The sequence below is a fragment of the Phocoena phocoena genome, chromosome 2 (genome assembly GCF_963924675.1).
Source record: "Phocoena phocoena chromosome 2, mPhoPho1.1, whole genome shotgun sequence".
NCBI classification, from domain to species: domain Eukaryota; kingdom Metazoa; phylum Chordata; class Mammalia; order Artiodactyla; family Phocoenidae; genus Phocoena; species Phocoena phocoena.
This window is the reverse complement of record NC_089220.1, coordinates 110,594,867-110,617,355: the sequence shown is the minus strand read 5'-3', so window position 1 is coordinate 110,617,355 and position 22,489 is coordinate 110,594,867. Positions and strand designations below refer to the sequence as shown.

At 34.6% G+C, this 22,489-nt stretch overlaps 1 protein-coding gene across 1 annotated transcript in view; it reads right to left on the bottom strand.

Annotated features, from left to right (window-relative positions):
* Nucleotides 1-22,489, bottom strand: part of PIAS1 (protein inhibitor of activated STAT 1) — a 117,960-nt gene that overhangs the window by 71,904 nt on the left and 23,567 nt on the right. Inside the window, exon 2 of the mRNA XM_065872971.1 lies at nt 19,373-19,817. Within this exon, the coding sequence (XP_065729043.1) occupies nt 19,373-19,817 (445 nt within the window). The remainder of the gene's footprint in view (nt 1-19,372; nt 19,818-22,489) is intronic.

Sequence of the window (22,489 nt, the reverse complement as noted above, 5' to 3'; positions counted from 1 at the left end):
CAAATACTCCAGTTAGAAAATGGACAAAAGTTATGAAGAGGAAATTCACCAAAGAAGATATTCAGATGCCAAATAAGCAAATAAAATGATGCTCAATATTATTAGCCATTAAGGCAATGCAAATTAAAACCATAAGATATCACTGCACATCTATCAGAATGGCTAAAATAAAAAATAATAATAATACCAAATGCTAGCAAGGATGCAGAGAAACTGGATCACTTATACATGGCCAGCAGAAATGCAAAATGGTATAGTTATTGTAGAAAATAATTTTGCAGTTCCTTTTAAAAAAAAATGAACTTACCATATGGCTCAGCAACTGAACGCTTGGGCATTTATCTCAGAGAAAGGAAAACTTATTTCCACACAGAAACTTGTATATGAATGGTCATAGCAACTTTATGCATAACAGCCAAACACTGAAAACCATCTAAATGTCCTTCAGTGCATAAAATGGCTAATAAACAGTATATCATACAATGGAATACATCCCAGCAATAAAAAAGAACTACTGATAAACACAAAAACTTGGATAAACATCAAAGAAATTATGCTGAGTGAAAAAAGCCAAACTTCAGAGGATACAAGGCATGACTTTTTTTTTTTAATATAACATTGCTGAAATAATTTAGAGATAGAGAACTGATTAGTGGTTGTCAGGGACTAGGAACAGGGCAGGAGGGTAAGTGAGGCTATGAAAGGGTAGCAAGAGGTGGTCTTGTGGAGTTAGTAAATTGATTGTGGTGGTGGTCACATGAAGCTACCATGTGATAAAATTGCAGAGAGGTATACACACACAAAGAGTGCATAAGTAACTGATATAATTTGAATAAGCCCTGTGAATTGTACCAATGTTAATTTTCTGGTTATGATATTGCACTAAAGTTAGAAAAAATGCTAACAATGGGGAGGCTGGGTGAAGGGTATACGGAATGATCCTTACTGAAGACTTCTTCACAACTCCCTATGAATCTATAATTATTTAAAAAATCAGATGTTTTTTAAAAAAGAAACACAATCTATATCCTGGAAGAAAATATTTCCAAATCATGTATCTAAGGACTAGTATCTAGAATATATGTTGCAACTCTTAAAATTCAACACTATAAAAACAAACATTGCAATTTAAAAATGTGAAAGACATCCACAGATATTTCAGCAGGGAGGCTACAGAGACAGCAAACACATCATTAGCCATTAGGGAAATGCAAACCAGAACACAAGGAGATATCATTACATACCTATTTAAACATCTAAAATAAAAAGCGACAATAACAAATATGCTTGCAAGGATGCAGAAAAACTGGGTCTCTCATACACTGCCAGTAGAAATGTAAAATGGCATAGACACTGGAAAACCGTTTGGTGTTTTCTCAAAAAACTGAACACACACTTAACACTTACAACTCAGAAATCTCACTATTGGGCATGTATCCAGAAAAAAAGGAAACTTATGTCCGTACAAAAACCTGTACATGAAAAAGAAAAAAAGAAACAAAACCCCTGCACATGAGTGCTTATAACAATATTATTTGTGATAAACAAAAACTGGAAAATACTAAAGCACCCTTCAACAGGTGAAAAGGTAGAGAAACTGTGACACATGCACACCATGAAATACTACTTCGCAATAAAAAGGAATGGAATGCAATTCCAACACCAATCATAAATAAAGTCAAAAGATATCACACTAGAAAAAACAGCTGCAATTTATATCATGAAAGTACTAAATTCCTTAATTCTACAAATCAGAGTAAAAAGTCTTATAAACCAATTTTTAAATGGGCAAAGTTCACAAACAAAACAATTCAAAGAAAAAGAAATACAACCATCTCAAACAAACTTCACCATCACTCTTAAGACAAATGCAAGTAAACACTATAATGAGTTACAAATATTCAGCTAATAATCTGAAATGATCAAAAAGTTTAATAACACAGCATTGCTGAGGCATAAGGAAAAAAACTCTCTCAACATAGCCGCTAGGATTATGAATTCACAGAAACCTTCTCTGGAGGGAAATTTGGCAATATCTATCAAAATTTTAAACACATTCTACTTCTAGGAATTTATCTTATAAAAACATTGGATATATTTAGACATGTGCCTAGGGATATATATCACAGGACAATCTCTGTAATGCAGTTTTAATAGCAGGAAACTATCTAAATGTCAATCAACAGGAGAATATTTAATAAAGCACACTCCAATCAACTACATACTAAGTAGATGCTAAAAACAGAATGAGGCAAATATGAGGATGAAAACTTTCTGGAATGACATAGAAGGAACTGAAAACAACACCTCCGGTTGAAATAAAAGTAGGAGAGGGACTTCCTTTTCACTATAAACTCTTGTAACTTTTGACTTTTGTATTAAGTAAAAATGTATTAAAATGCATTTTAATTACAATAAAAAATTAAATATAATAATCACATGTTAGTGCAGAATATATAAACAGATCAGGAGAACAGAATAAGGTCTGGAAGAATATTCATTCAAAATAAGTTTTGGAGAAAATAAGAGCCTTACTCTCATATAAATAAAAATAAAATCAAGAACTGGTGCAAAAAAAACCATAAATGTCAAATAGAAAATGTAGGCACTTGCAATTTACTCATCTAGACACAGGATAGGTCATCAAAAATCAGAAGACAAAATCCATAAGTCACACTGTTTAATATAGGAAAAGCAATCAATATAATAAAGAACAAAAACCACAGAGACATCTCAACAGAGAAAAAGCATTTAAACAAATTCCAGCATACTTTCATGATTTTTAAAAATTCAAAAAAAAATATATCTATGAAAAAAATTCCACAGCTAACGTCATACTCAATGGTAAAAGACTAGATGCCTTCCCTCTAAAGAGCAAGATTAAGAATGTCGACTCTTCAAATTCAATAGCACATGAAAAGGATTATACACCATGACCTAGTGGGGTTTATCATGAAATGCAAGGATTAAAATATGACAATTAATCAATGTAAAATACCACATTAAAAGAACAGAAAAAAAACAAAACACGTGACCATCTCATTTGATGCAGAAAATGCACCTGACAAAATTCAATACCCTTTCATGATAAAAATACTCAATAAACTAAAACTAGAAGGAAACTAGCTCAACATAATTAAGACCATATATGAAAAACCCACAGCTAACATCATACTAAATGGTAAAAGATTGAAAGCTTTTCCTCTGAGATCAGGAACAAAGTAACTTTCTATTCAACACATCATACTATAAGTCCTAGCCAGAGCACTTAGGTAAGAAAAAGAAATAAAACGAGGTAAAATTATCTCTGTTCACAGACGACATAACATATATGTAGAAAACCTTAAAGATTCCACAAAAAACTAGTAAACAAATTCAGGAATGTTGCAGAACACAAAATTAACACTCAAAAATCAGTTGCATTTCTATACACTAACAATGACCAATCTGAAAAGGAAATTAAGGAAATAATCCGATTTTCTATTATAGCATCAAAAAGGATAAAATACTTAGGAATAAACTTAACCAAGGAGCAAAAGACTTAACATGCTGAAAATTACAAAGCATTGCTGAAAGAAACTAACACAAATAAATGGAAACACATCCAGTGCTCACGGATGGGAAGACTTAATATTGTTAAAAAATGTCCATATTACTCAAAGTGATCTGCAGATTCAATATAAGCCATATCAAAATCCCAATAGCATTTTCTGCAGAAATCGAAAAAAATCATCTTAAAATTCATCTGGAATTGAAAGGGACTCCGAGCAGCCAAACAATCTTGGAAAAAAAAAAGTCAGAGGTTTCATATTTCCTGATATCAAAACACATAACAAAGCTATAGTAATCAAAACAATAAGGTACAAAAACAAACAAAAAACAATGTGGTACTGACATAAAGATACATAAATCAAGGGAACAGAAAAGATCCCAGAAATAAACCATTGCACATAGGGTCAAATGATCTTTACAAGGGTACTAACACTACACAATGGGGAAAGAATAGTCTCTTCAACAAATTGTGTTAGAGAATCTGGATATCCACACACAAAATAACACGGTTGGACCATTCCTTTACAGCATACATAAAAATTAACTCAAAATGAATTAAAGACCTGGAACTATAAAACTTCTCGAAAAAAATATAGGGGAGACACTGCATTTGGTAATGATTTCTTAGATATGACACCAAAAGCACAGGCAACAAAAGCAAAAACAGACACTTGAGGCTACATCAAACTTAAAAACATATTCACATAAACGGAAACAACAGAGTGAAAAGGCAATCTATGGAATGGCAGAAAATATTTAGAAATCATATCTGATCGGTGTTTTCTTTGTTTTAATTAATTTATTTTTGGCTGTGTTGGGTCTTCATTCCTGCACGCAGGCTTTCTCTAGTTGCGGCGAGTGGGGGCTACTCTTTGTTGCGGTGTGTGGGCTTCTCATTGAAGTGGCTTCTCTTGTTGTGAAGCACGGACTCTAGGCGTGGGGGCTTCAGTAGTTGTGGCACGCAGGCTCAGTAGTTGTGGCACACGGGCTTAGTTGCTCCACAGCATGTGGAATCTTCCCGGACCAGGGCTCGAACCCGTGTCCCCTGCATTGGCAGGCGGATTCTTAACCACTGCGCCACCAGGAAAGCCCTATGTCTGCGTCTTTAAGATAAAAAAGTTCTAGAGGTCTGTTGCACAATATGAATATACTTAACACTACTGAAATGTACACTTAAAAATGGTTAAAAGAGAAATATTTTTACCACAACTTAAAAAAACTTTTAAGGAAATCAGACATATCCCACTAAAAATAATTATATACCAACCTGCAAAAGAATGAAGTACTGATGCATGCTGTAACATGCGTGAACCTTAAAAACATTATGCAAGTGAAAGCCAGTCACAACAAGGCCATATATTATATGATTTCATTAATATGAAATAGCCAGAATAGGCAAATCCATAGAGACAGAAAGACAATTAATGGTTTTCAGGGGCTGGGAGGAGGGGCAAATGGGAGTGACTGCTAATCAGTATGGTGTGTCTTTTGGGGGTGATGAAATTTTTTTCATTAAATAGTAGTGATGGGTACACAACTCCATGAATATACTAAAAACCATTGAATTGTATGCTTTAACAGGGTGAAGCTGTTACTTGAAAAATCCGAACACCATAAAAGTAATAACAGAGTTGACAGCTTAACTTTTTTCAACTTCTGTGTAATGAAAGATATTAGAAATTACATAATAAGATCTGTAACAGACCAAGATAAAATATTTACAACACATAATAGAGGGCTGGCTAATATGCAATACATACAAAGTACAAACCAATAAAAAAAAGCAATATAGAGACTAGAAAAATGAGCAAAGAATATAAACAAGCAATTCACAGATGACAAATGGTTAATAATCATTAAAATGTTTGGCTTCAGCAGTAAGCAAAAATATATAAATTAAAACAAGATGGTTTTCATTTTATCAGTTTATAAAAATTATTTAAAGTATTGATAAAACTGTGGATAATAGGCACTTTCATAACAATGTTGTTGGTCGGAGTGTAAACTCTTTTGGGGGGCAGGGGATGAAATTTGATAGCAAACTAGAAGTATGCATATCCTTTGACCTAGTAAAATTATTTTAAATTTTTAAAAAATAGTCACATAATTACAAAAATATATACTCATATATAAGGATGTTTGCTGGAAGAGGAGCAAAAAATAGAAACAACCCATACGTTCATGGAAAGGAGAAAACTTAAGTTTACGACTATACTATGATACATTCTGTAGGAGTTCAAAGAAATAACATGATCTACGTGAGAAAGTTTTTATAATGCACTATGATATTAAATACAATTCAGAAGATCTGGAGTGTGGAAAATCTCTATTTTTTATAAGCACCCTCAGTAATTCTGACTCAACTACTCCAGAAGACAAAAATGTTAAATTCACGCTCCCTGGTAAATATAATCTCTTTAATTTTCATCCTTAGGTTATGCCTTTTAGTTTACTTTCCCTTGTGTTTTCTAAGATGAACTATGTATGTTTGACTCCTCTACTAGATCATGAACTCCTTGAATAACCATGTCTTATTTTTTCTCAGAAACCAGAATGATGCTTGGCACAAAAAGGAACTTAATAAATATTAGTTAAATGAATAAATTTTTTAAAAATCAAAAATATTATACTTTTGTATCTATATTGTCTAAAACATTGGGAAGAATGGATGGAGAAGACTGTACTTTCATGACCATGGGTATTTACATAAAAATGAAAACATGCTTTATTATGATCTTTGTTCTTTTGGAACATTTTACAGTGGCTTGATCCATATGGAAAGGATAAAAATGAGCAAAAAAAAAGAACTAAAGAAAAAATAACCAATAAAATAATTCTCTATAACTTCATTTTATATTTCTCTTTTATTTATGTAATTTTAGAAGAACTTTAAACTTTTTACTTATAATTTTTTCCCTATTGTTTTTGAGGAGTCTTAGAATCTTCATCTTATTTTTAAGGTCTCTTTAATATCTTATAAAATACCATAAATTGGGCTTCCCTGGTGGCGCAGTGGTTGAGAGTCCACCTGCCGATGCAGGGGACATGGGTTCATGGCCCGGTCCGGAAGGATTCCACATGCCGTGGAGCAGCTAGGCCCGTGAGCCATGGCCACTGAGCCTGAGCATCCGGAGCCTGTGCTCCGCAACGGGAGAGGCCACAGCAGTGAGAGGCCCGCGTACCGCAAAAAAAAACACCAAAAAACAAAAAAACAAATTATTTTCTTTAAGGCAAACAAGGTTTTGCTCCCCACAAATATCAGAAAATCAGGGAGATTTTGAGATTAACTACACATACTTGTCATTTCAACAGAATGAATTTAGCAAACACCTGAAATCTACACTGGGTTGAAAAAAACTTAATTCCTCTTAAAGATACTTAGGTATTGAGTTATGAAGGGTCTATAATTTTAACACCTTAAAAAAAAATTCTAGGACTTCACTGGTGGTGCAATGGTGCCTGCCAATGCAGGGGACACGGGTTCAAGCCCTGGTCCGGGAAGATCCCACATGCTGTGGAGCAACTAAGCCCATGCATCACAACTACTGAGCCTGCACTCTAGAGCCCGCAAGCCACAACTACTGAAGCCGGCGTGCCTAGAGCCATGCTCTGCAACAAGAGAAGTCGCCACAATGAGAAGCCCGCTCGCCGCAACTAGAGAAAGCCCACTCACTGCAACGAAGACCCAACACAGCCAAACAATAAATAAATAAATTTATTTTTAAAAAAAATTCTAGTGACCAAGATCTAGAGGTGCTAAATCAGAATTCCTCACATGTACTGTGAATTTCACACAGGTCCAAACTGATCTATTGAAATAAAACTCCATTTACAGTATGTACTGGTACAAATTATCATGTAAAATTAAAATGTCAAACCCTCTTTCAATGTATGTATGAAATACAAAAGACCTTCAGTAGTTCCCCATACAGTAAATTTCAACACAGTGATCCCACCTGTAGATCCAATGAATTCTACTGGAAAAAAAAAAAAAGACCTCACTAAATAAAGAGAGCAAAAGATGTTATAAAATTGCAAAATTATTTTAAAGAACAATTTTTAAAATACTTTCATTTATTTTTAATATATTATGTTATACAGGAGCATTGGCTTTGGAAGCAAACTTACTTATTTTCAAATCCTGACACCTTCCCCGCATCTCTGTGAATTACCTTCTTCAGATCTCAGCTACTACCACTTTTATAAAATTTAGGCTATTGGTCTAACCATCCAAAGCTGTTTGGAGGCTTAAGTGAGATAACAGATATAAAACTCCTAGCTTAATGCTTATCAGAGTAGATAATAATTTTTAGTTGTGTATCTAATTTCTCTCCTCATGTATTAAAGACTTTATAATAATTTTAACTGATCCTTAAAATATTCTCTATAGTAAATACATCAGTTTAATTAAATGTTATTCTATAATTGGATATTTAAGTTATTTCTAATTTTTATACTGGAAATAATGGTGCAATGAACATTCTTAGGCTTTGAGTTTCCAAAGGTGGAACTAATAGATCAAAAAGTATTTTTAAACTCTTGCTGCATACTGCCAAAATGTACTCTCAAAGAGCTGTATTATAGTTTATATTGCTACCAGCAATGAACATAACATTTTAACACATCTCACGGATACTGTATAGAAATTCACATATATTTTAATGTAAGCTATAGACAAGATTTAAAACCTCATTATTGACTTAACTTTGAATTTTGGTTAAGAACTAGTGAAGTTCAGTGTCTTTTCATGTTTCCTAGCTGCACTTCCCGTTTAATAATTTACATTTTCATATACTGTCTAATAGAGTCTTAGTATCCTACCCCATATTGATTTGTGAGTTCTTTCCTTCAGTCTTATATTTGATTCAAATATTTTTATTCGGTATTTACTTTGACACTTGGGCTTTAAAAAAAAACAAACTGATGCATAGGGGTTTGACATTTTTATGTAATCAACTCCATCATTTCCTTCTGAGGTTTCTTAAATTGTATGTAAACATGAACTGCTAATTTTACATTTAAACTTTACATGGAGAGGTGGCAAAAAGAAACACAAAATGCCACAAGTACTTATAGATAAGTGATTTTCCCCTCTAATTCATATCTTATGTAATAAAATAATTTTTAAATTAATAAAATTTAAGAGCAGAAATAAAATTTTCAAAACTACAGCACCAAATTAACAATGAAACAGAATTCTAAAAACTGCAGAGAACATGTAGAGGTGGTAAATTGAATTTGTTTTGTTAAACTAATTCAGCCTTTTTATTTTTACCTACCTTAAAGTGATTTAATTCTAATAATACATTCAACATCCAGCTTCTTTTAAACTGCAAAATCCCCATCTTTGGCATATCTAAGGCTTATTTACATTTTAGTGTTAATAAGTTTAGCAAGAGTAGTGCCAAAAAACTAGAATGACTAATTGCCACTCAAAACCATTGGGGTCATCTGCAAGCACTGTCAATACCGAAATAGTAAGGCTCAAGAAAGGGAATGGCGGTCCAGTGGTTACGACTCTGCAATTCTACTGCAGGGAGCATGGGTTCGATCCCTGGTCAGGAAACTAAGATCCCATATGCCACAAGGTGGCCACAAAAAAAAAAAAAGAGAGAGAGAAAAGGGAATGGCTTAAAATTACCTTCCAATCACCCAGATATCTAACAACAAAACTTCTGTTTTAAAAAAAGCAAAGAAGGGGCTTCCCTGGTGGTGCAGTGGTTGAGAATCTGCCTGCCAGTGCAAGGGACATGGGTTCGAGCCCTGGTCTGGGACGATCCCACATGCCGTGGAGCAACGAGGCCCGTGAGCCACAACTACTGAGCCTGCGCATCTGGAGCCTGTGCTCCGCAACAAGAGAGCCCCGGGCACCGCGATGAAGAGTGGCACCCGCTCGCCGCAACTACAGAAAGCCCCCGCACAGAAACGAAGACCCAACACAGCCAAAAATAAATAAATAAATATATTAAAAATTAAAAAAGCAAAGAAACAGAATGCCAAAAATGGGTTCTCCCTTTGTTGTACCATCCTACCTGTACCACCATTACCACAACCAAGTCCTCCAGCTGGCTGGTCTGCAGCTTGTATGGTAACTCAACTTGTGCTGGTAAGACTGGACCAAAGTGGTGTAGGATTCATTGGCAAATTCTGAAATGCTACATTTCAAGCACTATATATACTACATGTTTGATCTTTAAATTTCATCCCAATAAAGTCTTATATGTTGGATTTCTCTGTAAAACTACTTGCTTGCTTCTGAACGTAAATGGCTGGCTCATTAATCTCACAATTAAAATTTTTAATGTCATATTTACAATTATACACAAGGATTCTTTACTGATTCTGATCATCAAGATTCGTTCCCAACAACAACAAAGTCCATCATTCTAGTTCCCAAGATAACAATCAAGAACACAAAGATTCATTTATTAAAAACACAATAGATGGCTTCAGGCTTCTGGGCCACTTATACAAACGATAATAAAAATATTAAATTAAATTCACCAGATAAAAAGACAGATTATCTACAACGGGATGTAGATTTAGAAGTAAATTTTAGATCTTGTTTTGAAAGTCAGAAATCAGTGCTGCTCTCCAAAAAAAAATTGCAGAGGAAGGAGCACTTCCAAATTCATTCTATGAGGCCACCATCACCCTGATACCAAAATCAGACAAAGATACCACAAAAAAAGAAAATTACAGGCCAGTATCACTGATGGACACAGATGGAAAGAGCCTCAACAAAATACTAGCAAACCGAATCCAGCAATACATTAAAAGGATTATACACCATGATCAAGTGGCATTTATCCCAGGGATGCAAGGATTTTTCAATATCTGCAAATCAATCAGTGTGATACACCACATTAACAAACTGAAGAATAAAAACCATATGATCATCTCAATAGACGCAGAAAAAGCTTTTGATAAAATTCAACATCCATTTATGATAAACACACTCCAGAAATTGGGCATAGAGGGAACATACCTCAACATACTAAAAGCCATATATGACAAACCCACAGCTAACATCATACTCAATGGGGAAAAGCTGAAAACATTTCCTCTAAGATCAGGAACAAGACAAGGATGTTCACTCTCACCACTTTTATTCAACATAATTTTGGAAGTCCTAGCCCAGCAATCAAAGAAAAAAAAGAAATGAAAAGAATTCAAAGTGGAAAAGAAGAAGTAAAACTGTCATTGTTTGCAAATGACATGATACTATACATAGAAAATCCTAAAGACGCTACCAGAAAACTACCAGAGCTCATCAATGAATCTGGTGAAGCTGCAGGCTACAAAATCAATACACAGAAATCTGTTGCATTTCTATACACTAACAACGAAAGGTCAGAAAGAGAAATTAAGGAAACAATCCCATTTACCACTGCATCAAAAGAATAAAATACCTAGTAATAAACCTACCTATGGAAGCAAAAGACCTGTATTCCGAAAACTATAAGATGTTGATGAAAGACATTGAAAATGACACAAATGGAAAGATATACCATGTTCTTGGACTGGAAGAACCAATACTGTCAAAATGACTATTACTACCCAATGCAATCTACAGATTCAATGCAATTCCTATCAAATTACCAATAGCATTTTTCACATAACTAGAACAAAAAATTTTATAATTTGTATGGAAACACAAAAGACCCCGAATAGCAAAAGCCATCCTGAGAAATAAAAACGAAGCTGGATCAGGCTCCCTGACATCACACTATACTACAAACTGCAGTAATCAAAACAGTATGGTACTGGCACAAAAACAGAAATACAGATCAATGGAACAGAACAGAAAGTCCAGAAATAAATCCACACACACAGTCAATTAATCCACAACAAAGGAGGCAAGAATATACAATGCAGAAAAGACAGTCTCTTCGATAAGTGGTACTGGAAACACTGGACAGCTACATGTAAAAGAATGAAATTACAATATTCTCTAAAACCATACACAAAAATAAACTCAAAATGGATTAAAGACCTAAATGCAAGACCTGATACTATAAAACTCCTAGAGGAAAACATAGGCAGAACACTCTCTGACATAAATTACAGCAATATCTTTTTGGATCCGTCTCCTAGAGTAATGGAAATAAAAACAAAAATAAACAAATGGGACCTAATCAAACTTACCAGCTTTTGCACAGCAAAGGAAACCATAAACAAAACAAAAAGACAGGCTTCCCTGGTGGTGCAGTGGTTGAGAATCCGCCTGCCAATGCACGGGACACGGGTTCGAGCCCTAGTCCAGGGGGGATCCCACCTTTGTTGCCACGGAGCAACAAAGCCCATGCACCACAACTACTGAGCCTGCACTCTAGAACCCGTGAGCCACAACTACTGAAGCCTATGCACCTAGAGCCTGTGCTCCGCGACAAGAGAAGCCATCCCACTGAGAAGCCTATGCACCACAACAAAGAGCAGCCCCTGCTCACCGCAACTAGAGAGACCCCACGTGCAGCAATGAAGACCCAACGCAGCCAAAAATAAAATAAATGAATTTTAAAAAGGCAATCTACAGAATGGGAGAAAATATCTGCAAACGATGCGACTGACAAGGGATTAATCTCCGAAATATACAAACAGCTCATACAGCTCAACAGCAAAAAAAAAAAAACAAACAACCCAATCAAAAAATGGGCAGAAAACCTAAAAAGACATTTCTCCAAAAAAGACAAACAGATGGCCAGGAGGCACATGAAAAGATGCTCAATATCGCTAATTATTAGAGAAATGCAAATCAAAACTACAATGAGGGACTTCCCTGGTGGCGCAGTGGTTAAGAATCCGCTTGCCAGTGCAGGGGACACGGGTTCGAGCCCTGGTCCGGGAAGATCCCACATGCCGCGGAGCAACTAAGCCCGTGCGCCACAACTACTGAGCTGGCGCTCTAGAGCCTGCGAGCCACAACTACTGAGCCCATGTGCCACAACTACTGAAGCCCACGTGCCTAGAGCCTGTGCTCCACAACAAGAGAAGCCACCGCAATAAGAAGCCCGCGCACCGCAACGAGGAGTAGCCCCTGCTCGCTGCAACTAGTGAAATCCTGTGCTCAGCGACAAAGACCCAACGCAGTCAAAAATAAATAAATGAATAAACAAATTTATTAAAAAAAAAAAACTACAATGAGATATCACCTCACATTGGTCAGAATGGCCATCATCAAAAAAATCTACAAATAATAAATGCTGGAGAGAGTGTGGAGAAAAAGGAAGCTTCCTTCACTGTTGGTGGGAATGTAAATTGATATAGCCGCTATGGAGAACAGCAAGGAGGTTCCTTAAAAAACTAGTAATAGAGCTACCATATTATCCAGCAATCCCACTCCTGGGCATATATCTGGAGAAAACCATAATTCAGAAAGATAAATGCTCCCCAATGTTCATTGCAGCACTGTTTACAATAGCCAAAAATGGCTAGCAACCTAACTGTCCATCAATAGATGAATGGATAAAGAAGATGTGGTAAATATACACAATGGAGTATTACTCAGCCATAAAAGAGAATGAAATAATGCCATTTGCAACAACATGGATGGACCTAGAGATTATCATACTAAGTGAAGTAAGCCAGACAGAGGAAGACAAATATCATATGATATCACTTACATGAGGAATCTAAAAAAAAGGATACAAATGAACTTATCTACAAAACAGAAATGGACTCTCAAACATAGAAAACAAACTAATGGTTGCCAAGGGGAGGAGGGGAGAGGGATAAATTAGGAGTCTGGGATTAAAATATACACACTACTATACATAAAATAGATAACTAACAAGGACGTACTGTATAGCACAGGGAACTATACTCAGTATCTTGTAATAACATATAATTGAAAAGAATGTAAAAAAAGAATATATATATATTTATATATATGTGTGTATAACTAAATCACTTTACTATGTACCTGAAACTAATACAACACTGTAAATCAACTATATGTCAATAAAAAATTTAAAAATAAAGATAAATAAAATAGCAATTTATAATACTTAATGGACACTAGTTTATGCTCATACTGTTGTATACAACAAGTGTAATTAAAATGCACAAGCAATAAATTAGTCAAATTAGCCAAAGTTTAAAATAAATAAATAAATTCTCTCTACATCTCTTAAAAAAGAAAAGAAAAGAAAAGAAACCAGTGCTGCCAAATTAGAAAGAAAAGTTCCTAGGGAAGAAACCTGCCTACAGAAAAAAATAGTGCTTTTGATTTCATAAAAATCAAGTACAGAAGAGCACAGCTTGTGTTGAATTGTTAGAAGGCAAATCTTCTAAAAGCAGAGTAGAGTAAATCATAAAGCCTCTGAATGCCCTTTCCAATACTTATCAGAGTCTGTGTCCTTGAATTTGCATCACCTGATCTTTAGGCACTGGCTATTAGGCATGTGGAGGAAGGCAAACTCAATTATAAAAAATGAGAAGAGAAGGAAACTGTGAAATCTAATCCAATGCCAGTCGAGCCCTTGGCAGAAAACACTGGTAACCAATGTTATTAAGATGTAGCAGAAACCTTACCCACACTGCACAAAACAAGATGGATCGTTTTAACTATTTAGGAGTGCTGAAGCATCTGCTGCCTTGTTTCCTAAGGCAAAAAAAACGTGCATATATATAAAACATATATATATTAATTCAAATCTTTTCTATAAATTATTCATACATCTTCCCAAGCCTAAAATAATTATAATTTTCTATATACAAATGTTCTACTTTAAAAAGGAAACAGACTGGCCTAGCTTTCTAAAATACTGAAAATATAAACCCTATACACCTAGGATGCTGGACATCCCTAGGAAATACCAATACACCGTCCTACATCAAATTAAATTATAACTACTTGTAACAGAACTCAGGAAAATCAAATATGTAACCCAGAGAAGAGATATTTGTGGTGTTTAACGGAAAAGATTGTTTGACAAACATTAAAACAAATAGAAACCATCTTCCAAGACGTAAAAAAAGAGGGAGGGAGGGATAAACTGCGAGACTGGAATTGACATATATACATTACTATATATAAAATAGATAAGAACCTACTGTATAGCACAGGGAGCTCTACTCAATACTCTGTAATGACCTATACGGGCAAAGGATCTAAAAAAGAGCGGATATATGTATTAACTGATTCACTTTGCTGTACAGCAGAAACTAACACAACATTTTAAATCAACTATACTCCAATAAAAGTTAATTTTAAAAAAGACTTAAAAGAAAGACAAAAAATATAAGTGACTTGTTTCATGACAAACTGAAGAATGACATCCATATGACCAATAAAATGTCACAGTGTTTCAGATTCTTCAGTATGTAGCATCCAAATACTTTGCAAAAAACATTAAAACAGACTTTATTGTATTTAACTAAATTGGAGAGCTAATAATTGTTTACTGTGGTTACCACATAAGAGGTTCATAGCTCTGTATATTATGGGAATATACAGATGAATGCAGCAGAGCTGATTTTGAGGAACTAACAACAACAAAATGTTATTAAGAGCATGCAGGAAAGTGAAATTGATTTGGATGGGGGAAGAACAGACAGATATAAGGGGGGCATCTTAGAAAGATTAATGGAAAAGGTTTTTAAAAGCATTTGAAATGGGACTCATAGAACAAACAGGATTTTAATACTGACAAAAATACACAGTAAATCAAGCATTTTACTTTACAACCACCTTTACTTCATCTCCCAATTAATGAAAAGAATTCCCTTTAATGTGTGTTCCAAAATGAATAAAGACCTTAAAATTACTTATTGTTAAAGAAATAATAACAAGATGATTATAAAAATGGATAAGAATTATCTAATAAAACGGGGGAATACCAAAACTATTGTTTTGATTTTAGTTAGAAACATGAACCACGCATACAAACATTCAGCTTACACTAGAACACCTTAAACTGTTTAAATCTACTGCTTACAGATAAAATGGAAGGGAGAAAATGAAAAATTAAATTTAACCATCACATTCTGGACTCAAGTGATTAAGTGTGATGAACTAGCTAAGTACAGGTCCAAACTAAACTCTTAAGAGCTTGTAATGATTTTAAATGTATTCAATATGTATACTAAGAAAGAGAATGCTGAAAACCATTTAATTTTTCAGAGAATATTGTTTTCCTAAACTTAAAACAAACAATCTATTGGCGAAAGTAATCCCTTAGAAAACTGAATTCCATGATGCAGTAGTCATTTCATTTAATGAAGTACAGAGATAGTCTTTTAACAATGTTAAAAATCTTATAGATTCCTTTTTTCAATTTTTTTTTTTTTTTTCACTTAACAGGGCCTTAAAATATGTTCATCCTCAACTCTTGCAGATTACTCTGAATCTTTTTTCAAATTCTCTGAGTATTTCCATCCCCTGAACAGTTACTGAATCAATAAACTTCCACAAATTACTTTCTGGTGATCTTTTTATGCATAACCAAAATATCTGCTTTTATTTTAGTTCTATGATAACAATGAGAAATTAGAAATCTATTTACATACCACCAAGCAATTCCATACCACCTATTAATTTTGTGTTTATATCACAAACAATGGATTTATTCATGAAAACTGGTGTTCTATAAAGTTGCCACAGGGCTTCCCTGGTGGCGCAGTGGTTGAGACTCCGCCTGCCAATGCAGGGGACGCGTGTTCGTGTCCCGGTCCGGGAGGATCCCACATGCCGCGGAGCGGCTGGGCCCGTGAGCCATGGCCGCTGAGCCTGCGCACCCGGAGCCTGTGCTCCACAGCGGGAGAGGCCACAACAGTGAGAGGCCGGCGTACAGCAAAAAAAAAAAAAAAAAAAGTTGCCACAAACAATGAGTTAGTGAATACTGAACCATTGCTCCTAGGAGAAATACAGGGTTAGGTTCCTGCAAGCCTCTGAGCACAACATTTTCATCAACTGATCAATACCTAACCTTGTTTTATGTGTGCTTCTGTTTAAAGACACCTTATTTGATATATATTGATGATTCATTCACACTAAGCTCACTGCCAACAGCACTGTAACTCAAGCCTGAACAAAACTGATCTAATACATGTATTTTCTCCATAATGCACATCACAGCCTTTGTGCATACAGTAACACTAGATAAAACTTAAGCACTATGCTTGGGGGCCATTTTAAACAATGCAATCACCAACAAAAAGCACAGAAATGCAAAAAATGTGGCATTAAGTAGAGTGCAAAGCAGACATTTGCTTACAATATGACAGCAGAAAACATGAAAGCAAGAACCACCTAGTTCAACCACAGGTGGGAAAGCACACATGAGCCAACTCAAATTCTTTGCAGCTCTGTGTGTGTCTATAAATGGCTGTGAAACTGTTGTGAGTAGTGATTTTGAATTTACTGAGATAGCAGGCATTCATCCACTAGCATGTGCAAATAATGAGGCTTGACAATACAAAGAAAGTCCAATTAAATAAATCTTACGGGAAATATTTTAGTACTTCAACCTGTCAATTTTGTAAATGCAAGGGTTTACTTAATGGTTATCAAGAATGGGCAAAACTTTATGACATTGCTCTTAAACTACTACACAAAAATACCCCATTGAAGCATTCTATAAATTTTCAGATGAAGAGTAAAGACAGAAAAATTATTTTAAATTTACTGACTATTCTTTAAAAACAGTCAGTAGGGAGAAAATACTATAGAAAGATAGCAAAAACTATCTGCAGCTTTAACAACACAATTTCTTATGAATTACCTGCCTCTCATATCTTTTCAGGGAAAACCCAGATGTTTGCCCACTATTATTACACACTAAAAAGTTCATAAGGATAAAGTACCCTGAAGTATTAAAACAATAAGATATAAATTATGATATATTAAGTTAAACTGCAAAGGCATAAAAAGACAGTGTAGACAATTAGAAATGAACACATAACATATATATTTAAGCAAAGTACCTCAGTAAAATAAAAATAATTTTAAATGCTCTATTTTTATTTATTAATATTTAAAATATTATCCAATATAACCAGAATGTATGTCCAGTTTGCATTTCTACTTTTCATATCAAAATTTAGATACGTATGTAAACATCACCTATTCACACTGGTACTTGAAATTTATATTAGTGAAACTGAAAACAAGAAGATATGTTAATTACTAAGACCCAAAGAAAATTTGAGAGCTGGGAATCAAATCAAATAAAAGCCACCAACGTTTTTTTCCTTTCAAATTTCAGATGATGTTCACTATAGCATGTTTTTGGCAGCGAAAAACTAGAAAATACGTCTTTTAATAGGGACTTATTTAGAACATAAAATAATACACAGTCTGTAATAAGAAATGAGCTCATATATATATATACACACACATGCTCACACATGTACACATAGACACTATATATACGTGTGTGTATATATAGCCTTCAATTAAAAATGGGAAAGACAGACAAGAAGAAATGTCTATATTAGTAAGGCAAAAGAGGGGGTAGGGGCAAGTCACAGAACACTATGTATTGATACAATATAATTCCTTCTTAAAAACAAGAAACATAACTTGCTTATATATGCATATATACTGAACTGCTAACAAGAAGGGACTTTGGCACTTTCGTTTTTTATAATGAGCATGTATAAGTTTTAAAAGCTTACAGTAGGTTCTCAGCAAGTGTTAAGTTTTCTTATTAATGGCTATTTAAAAAATAAAGTCATGTGAAAAAATTCATGTTGTTTGAAAATGACTCCTATAATCTTAATTTATTCAGTTATTCTGCTAAAAATAATTTAAAACAAACATTTCCCAGTTCAAAGAATTTCTGTAAATGTTTTCAAAATTCAACACTCACCAATCCCCCAAACTGAAATGCTTACTGATTTGTAACAGGGGTTGGCAAACTTTTTCTGTAAAAGCCAGACAGTAAATATTTTAGGTTTTGCAGACATACATGTCTCTGTTGCATATTCTTCTCTGTTTTTGTTTTATTTTACAACTCTTTAAGAATATTAAAAAAAAAAAAAATCTTAGCTCAGATCCACCAAAACAGGCTGCAGGCTGGATTTCCCTTGCCAGCCATAGTTTGCCAACCACTGATTTATAACAACAAACCAGCATCTGGAAGTCTGATATTTTAAATATATTACACCAAAGGTAGCAGAGATCCCAACAGGGTCAATTTTCTTCTACCTTAAATAAAGTAAGGTAGCATTATAGCAATTAAAATTTCAAGTTGATTAATACATCGAATTCTATTAATAGGCTAGGCACTTATCAAATGATGGGAAAACATAGTACATGAAATTTCAAGTGTTTATTAGTATTATATAATCATGTGTGCACCTGCAAGGTACACATATCCACTTGAAAAAGTCAACTGAAATTAAAATACTACACATCAAAGCTCAACTCTCCTTTTATAAAAATTTAAACCATTTACTCATTTAAATAATCAAAAATAGTCATTTGTTTTAGATGTCATCAACCCTTGAAAATTAAAAACTGAATTCAGAGACTGATTTTAATTACTGGGTTTTAATTTTAATTTTGTAAGGGTTATTATAAAATAGTAATCAACAATCTAAAATATTACACTTTAAAAACGTTTATATTCTTGGAAAGTTTTTAACATTTTCTGTGTCAGCAACCATCACGGAAGACTTGAATATGCTTTTTTCCTGTCTAAAAGACAGCTTTTATATATTTGATTTGTCTAAAATTGAAAGATCCTTTTTACCATCTGGATCCTACCACCAAATATAAATTTTATTATGAATAATAATCTGGGTCAAATTCAAACTCAAAAATGAAAATGTATCCTCCAAAAGCAACCAAATAATCATTACAGAATAATCTTACCTAGACTGGTGGGTTTTATCAGTTCATCCAGTAAATCATAAAATGGTAATTTTTGAAGTTTTATATCCGGATGGACTGGGTGAAGAGCTGATGTAAGATGTGGGAGTTCCAGTTCATGTTTAGGTCCCAGAAGAGAAACAGGGAGTAACGGTGATGATGCAGGGTGACCATCATAAGTGAGTTGTGGAATGGTAGATGGAGACAAAGTTGCTGGCATAGGACTTGAATGTACGCTGGAGATGGACAAGTCCGCAGGCGTCATGATTTTCTGGGGGAACCTCCGCCTATAGAGTTCTTTAATTTTCATTTGTACAGCAGGACTGCAGCCAGCCTTTAGCAAATGCAGGGCTTTTGTGAGAAGTTCGTGTTTGCGTCCGTGCTTGTTTCTCCCAGCGTAGCCCAACAGTACTTGGAGTTCAGAAACTCTAAGGCTCATAACCATTTGCTTAGAGACAAAACAAAATGTAAAACATTAGTATTCCAATAATATAAGTTACAACATTAAACGATACTTTATTATAACACTTTATCCTTATGCTTTGTTTACAAAGGCCAGTTCATTTACAGTCAATTCCAGTTATTTCAAACTTAAAATCTAATCATTTGATATAACCAAAGAAATTTAAAATTAATATTCATAAATTCACTAACTTCTACCTAGGGTTATGAAAGATGTAAAATAAGTATACATCAGGTAGAACCACATCTCACCTATTCCATTGTTATAGTGAAATTTTCAGGTATTTATCAAGCACTTACTAAGTCTCCAGGAGAGTACTGAGTGCTGTGTGGATGGCAAAAGGTAATGAGCCCTCAAGAACATTTGTTTTCTTAGGGGAAAATTATATAAGTATATGTGAAACATATGAACAGTCCACCTCAAGCACCAGATGTAGGCAGGATACAAATAACATTATGTTACATTCTATACTGACTTTGGGATTTGGATTTATAGGGCTTAAACTATACCTTTTTTGACCTATTATATACCAGATACATTTGATATTTTCATATGGGTTGTCATTAAATCTTTACAACTCCACAAGGTGTTACCCTTCCTGCTTTACATGTGAAGAAACTAGTTAGGAAAGGTTAAACAACTTACCTAAAGCCACATAGCTACTAAGTATCAATGAGGATTCAAACCCAGTTATGTATAATTCTAAAGCCCATGCATGATCTTTCCACTAAACCATTAGGAAAAGGATGACACTGGAAACATATTATTGACACTCTATTGGCAAAGCCAGGCGAAAAAGTCCAGGAATTGGGAATTTCCTAGCAGTCCAATGGTTCGGACTCTGTGCTTTCACTGCCAAGGGCCTGGGCTTGATCCCTCATTGGGGAACTAAGATCCCACAAGCCACGCGGCAAAAAAGTCCAGGAATTCAATCCACATGCCATAATGCATAAGGCTGAAGTAAAGAAATCTATTTAACTTTAACTCTGCGTTCCCAAACTTATTTCTCCTTTCTCCCCAACTACTAAGAGACTACCAACAGGAAATACCCACACCAATTCTCCTATTTTAAAGTTGAGGAAAATGAAATCCAAAGGGAAGACAAGATCATACAGTTATTAACAGAAGAATCCTGACTTTACCACCACTGACAGGGAGGTGTCAGGATGAAAGACACATGTAAGGTTACCATTTACTCTCTATTTGCACAACTATTTTATCCCCTCACCTCATCCCAAATACCACAAAAGCTAAGCTGCCTTCCCTAATTTACCACCACTCCCTGGGATAATATCCATCTCAAGCCAATCATCTAGAAGTTATTTGCAGATTACAAAACAATTAAGAAAAATAAAATAGTGAGAAAAACAAGTGTATAAAGAGCTTTATATGCAATATAGCGGGTTAACCAAAGAAATATGAGCCCTTCCCCTACCTTCCCTGGCCTGGAGAATGCTTTGTTTCCTCAAAGCCCAGATTTTGTCAGCCTTGCCCTTTAGGCCTGGCAGAACTAAATGACTCTCTTTTCACTACTCTTACTGGCCATTTTTCATATCTTTATTTTAGCACTTATCTTGCTGTATTATAATTTTCTTTTTTTTACAAATGATTCCATGACCAGACTGAGGTCCTCTATGGCAACAGTCCCCAACCTTTTTGACACCAGGGACTGGTTTCGTGGAAGACAATTTTTCCATGGACCAGGGAGGGGGGGATGATGGTTTCAGGATGATTCAAGGGCATTGATTTATTATGGTCTCTGTGGAGTCAAACCTGTCTGCTCATGATAATCTGTATTTGCAGCCGCTCCCCAGCACTAGCCTCACCGCCTCAGCTCCACCTCAGATCATCAGGCATTAGATTCTCATAAGGAGCACGTGACCTAGATCCCTCACATGCGCAGTTCACAGTAGGGTTCGCGCTCTTATGAGAATCTAATGCCAGGATAACAATTTCTCCTTACTATCCAAACTGTCCTAAGAGTACAAAATAGTTTTAAAGATTTTTTTTTTACTTATTTTAAAAGGAAAAGAGATTGCAACAGAAAAGCACTGTATTAATAAGTAAGTTTCTGCTCTTAGAGAAATAACATGAATTATGCTTCAAAGATTATAGGTTAAAACTAAACTTAAGTTGGCATTGGTCAAATGTATTTTGTTTTACAGAGAAAACACGATAAATTTTTAGAAAGAGAAGAATGTCTTTCCATTTCAATTCAGCTCCATTCTCTTAAGTCAAAAACAAAAACGGAAACTCAGCGGTTACCATCAACTTATGACAGCTTTTGTCCTAACTCTGTGTATAAGGATTTAAATGCAGCACAGATGTATTATTGTTCTATTTCTATGGAAGAATACATTGACAACTCGCATAAAATAAAATCTCTTGCTTGATGATCAAAAGAAAAAAGTTAATGACATAGGCATAATTTTTGTTTTCATTTTCACAGGATGCATAATTAATCATCACAATTATAAGGTAGGTATTGTCCTCAATTTACAGATGGGAAAACTGAGGCCTAGGAAGGTTAAGAAATTTGTTGAATGTTACAAAACTAGTTCACTCCAAATGTTGTACCTTTACACTATGTTAGTGTCTTTTAGCAAAAACAAACCACATGCCTTTTAATTAGGAAAGAGAAAAACTTCTAAAAGATC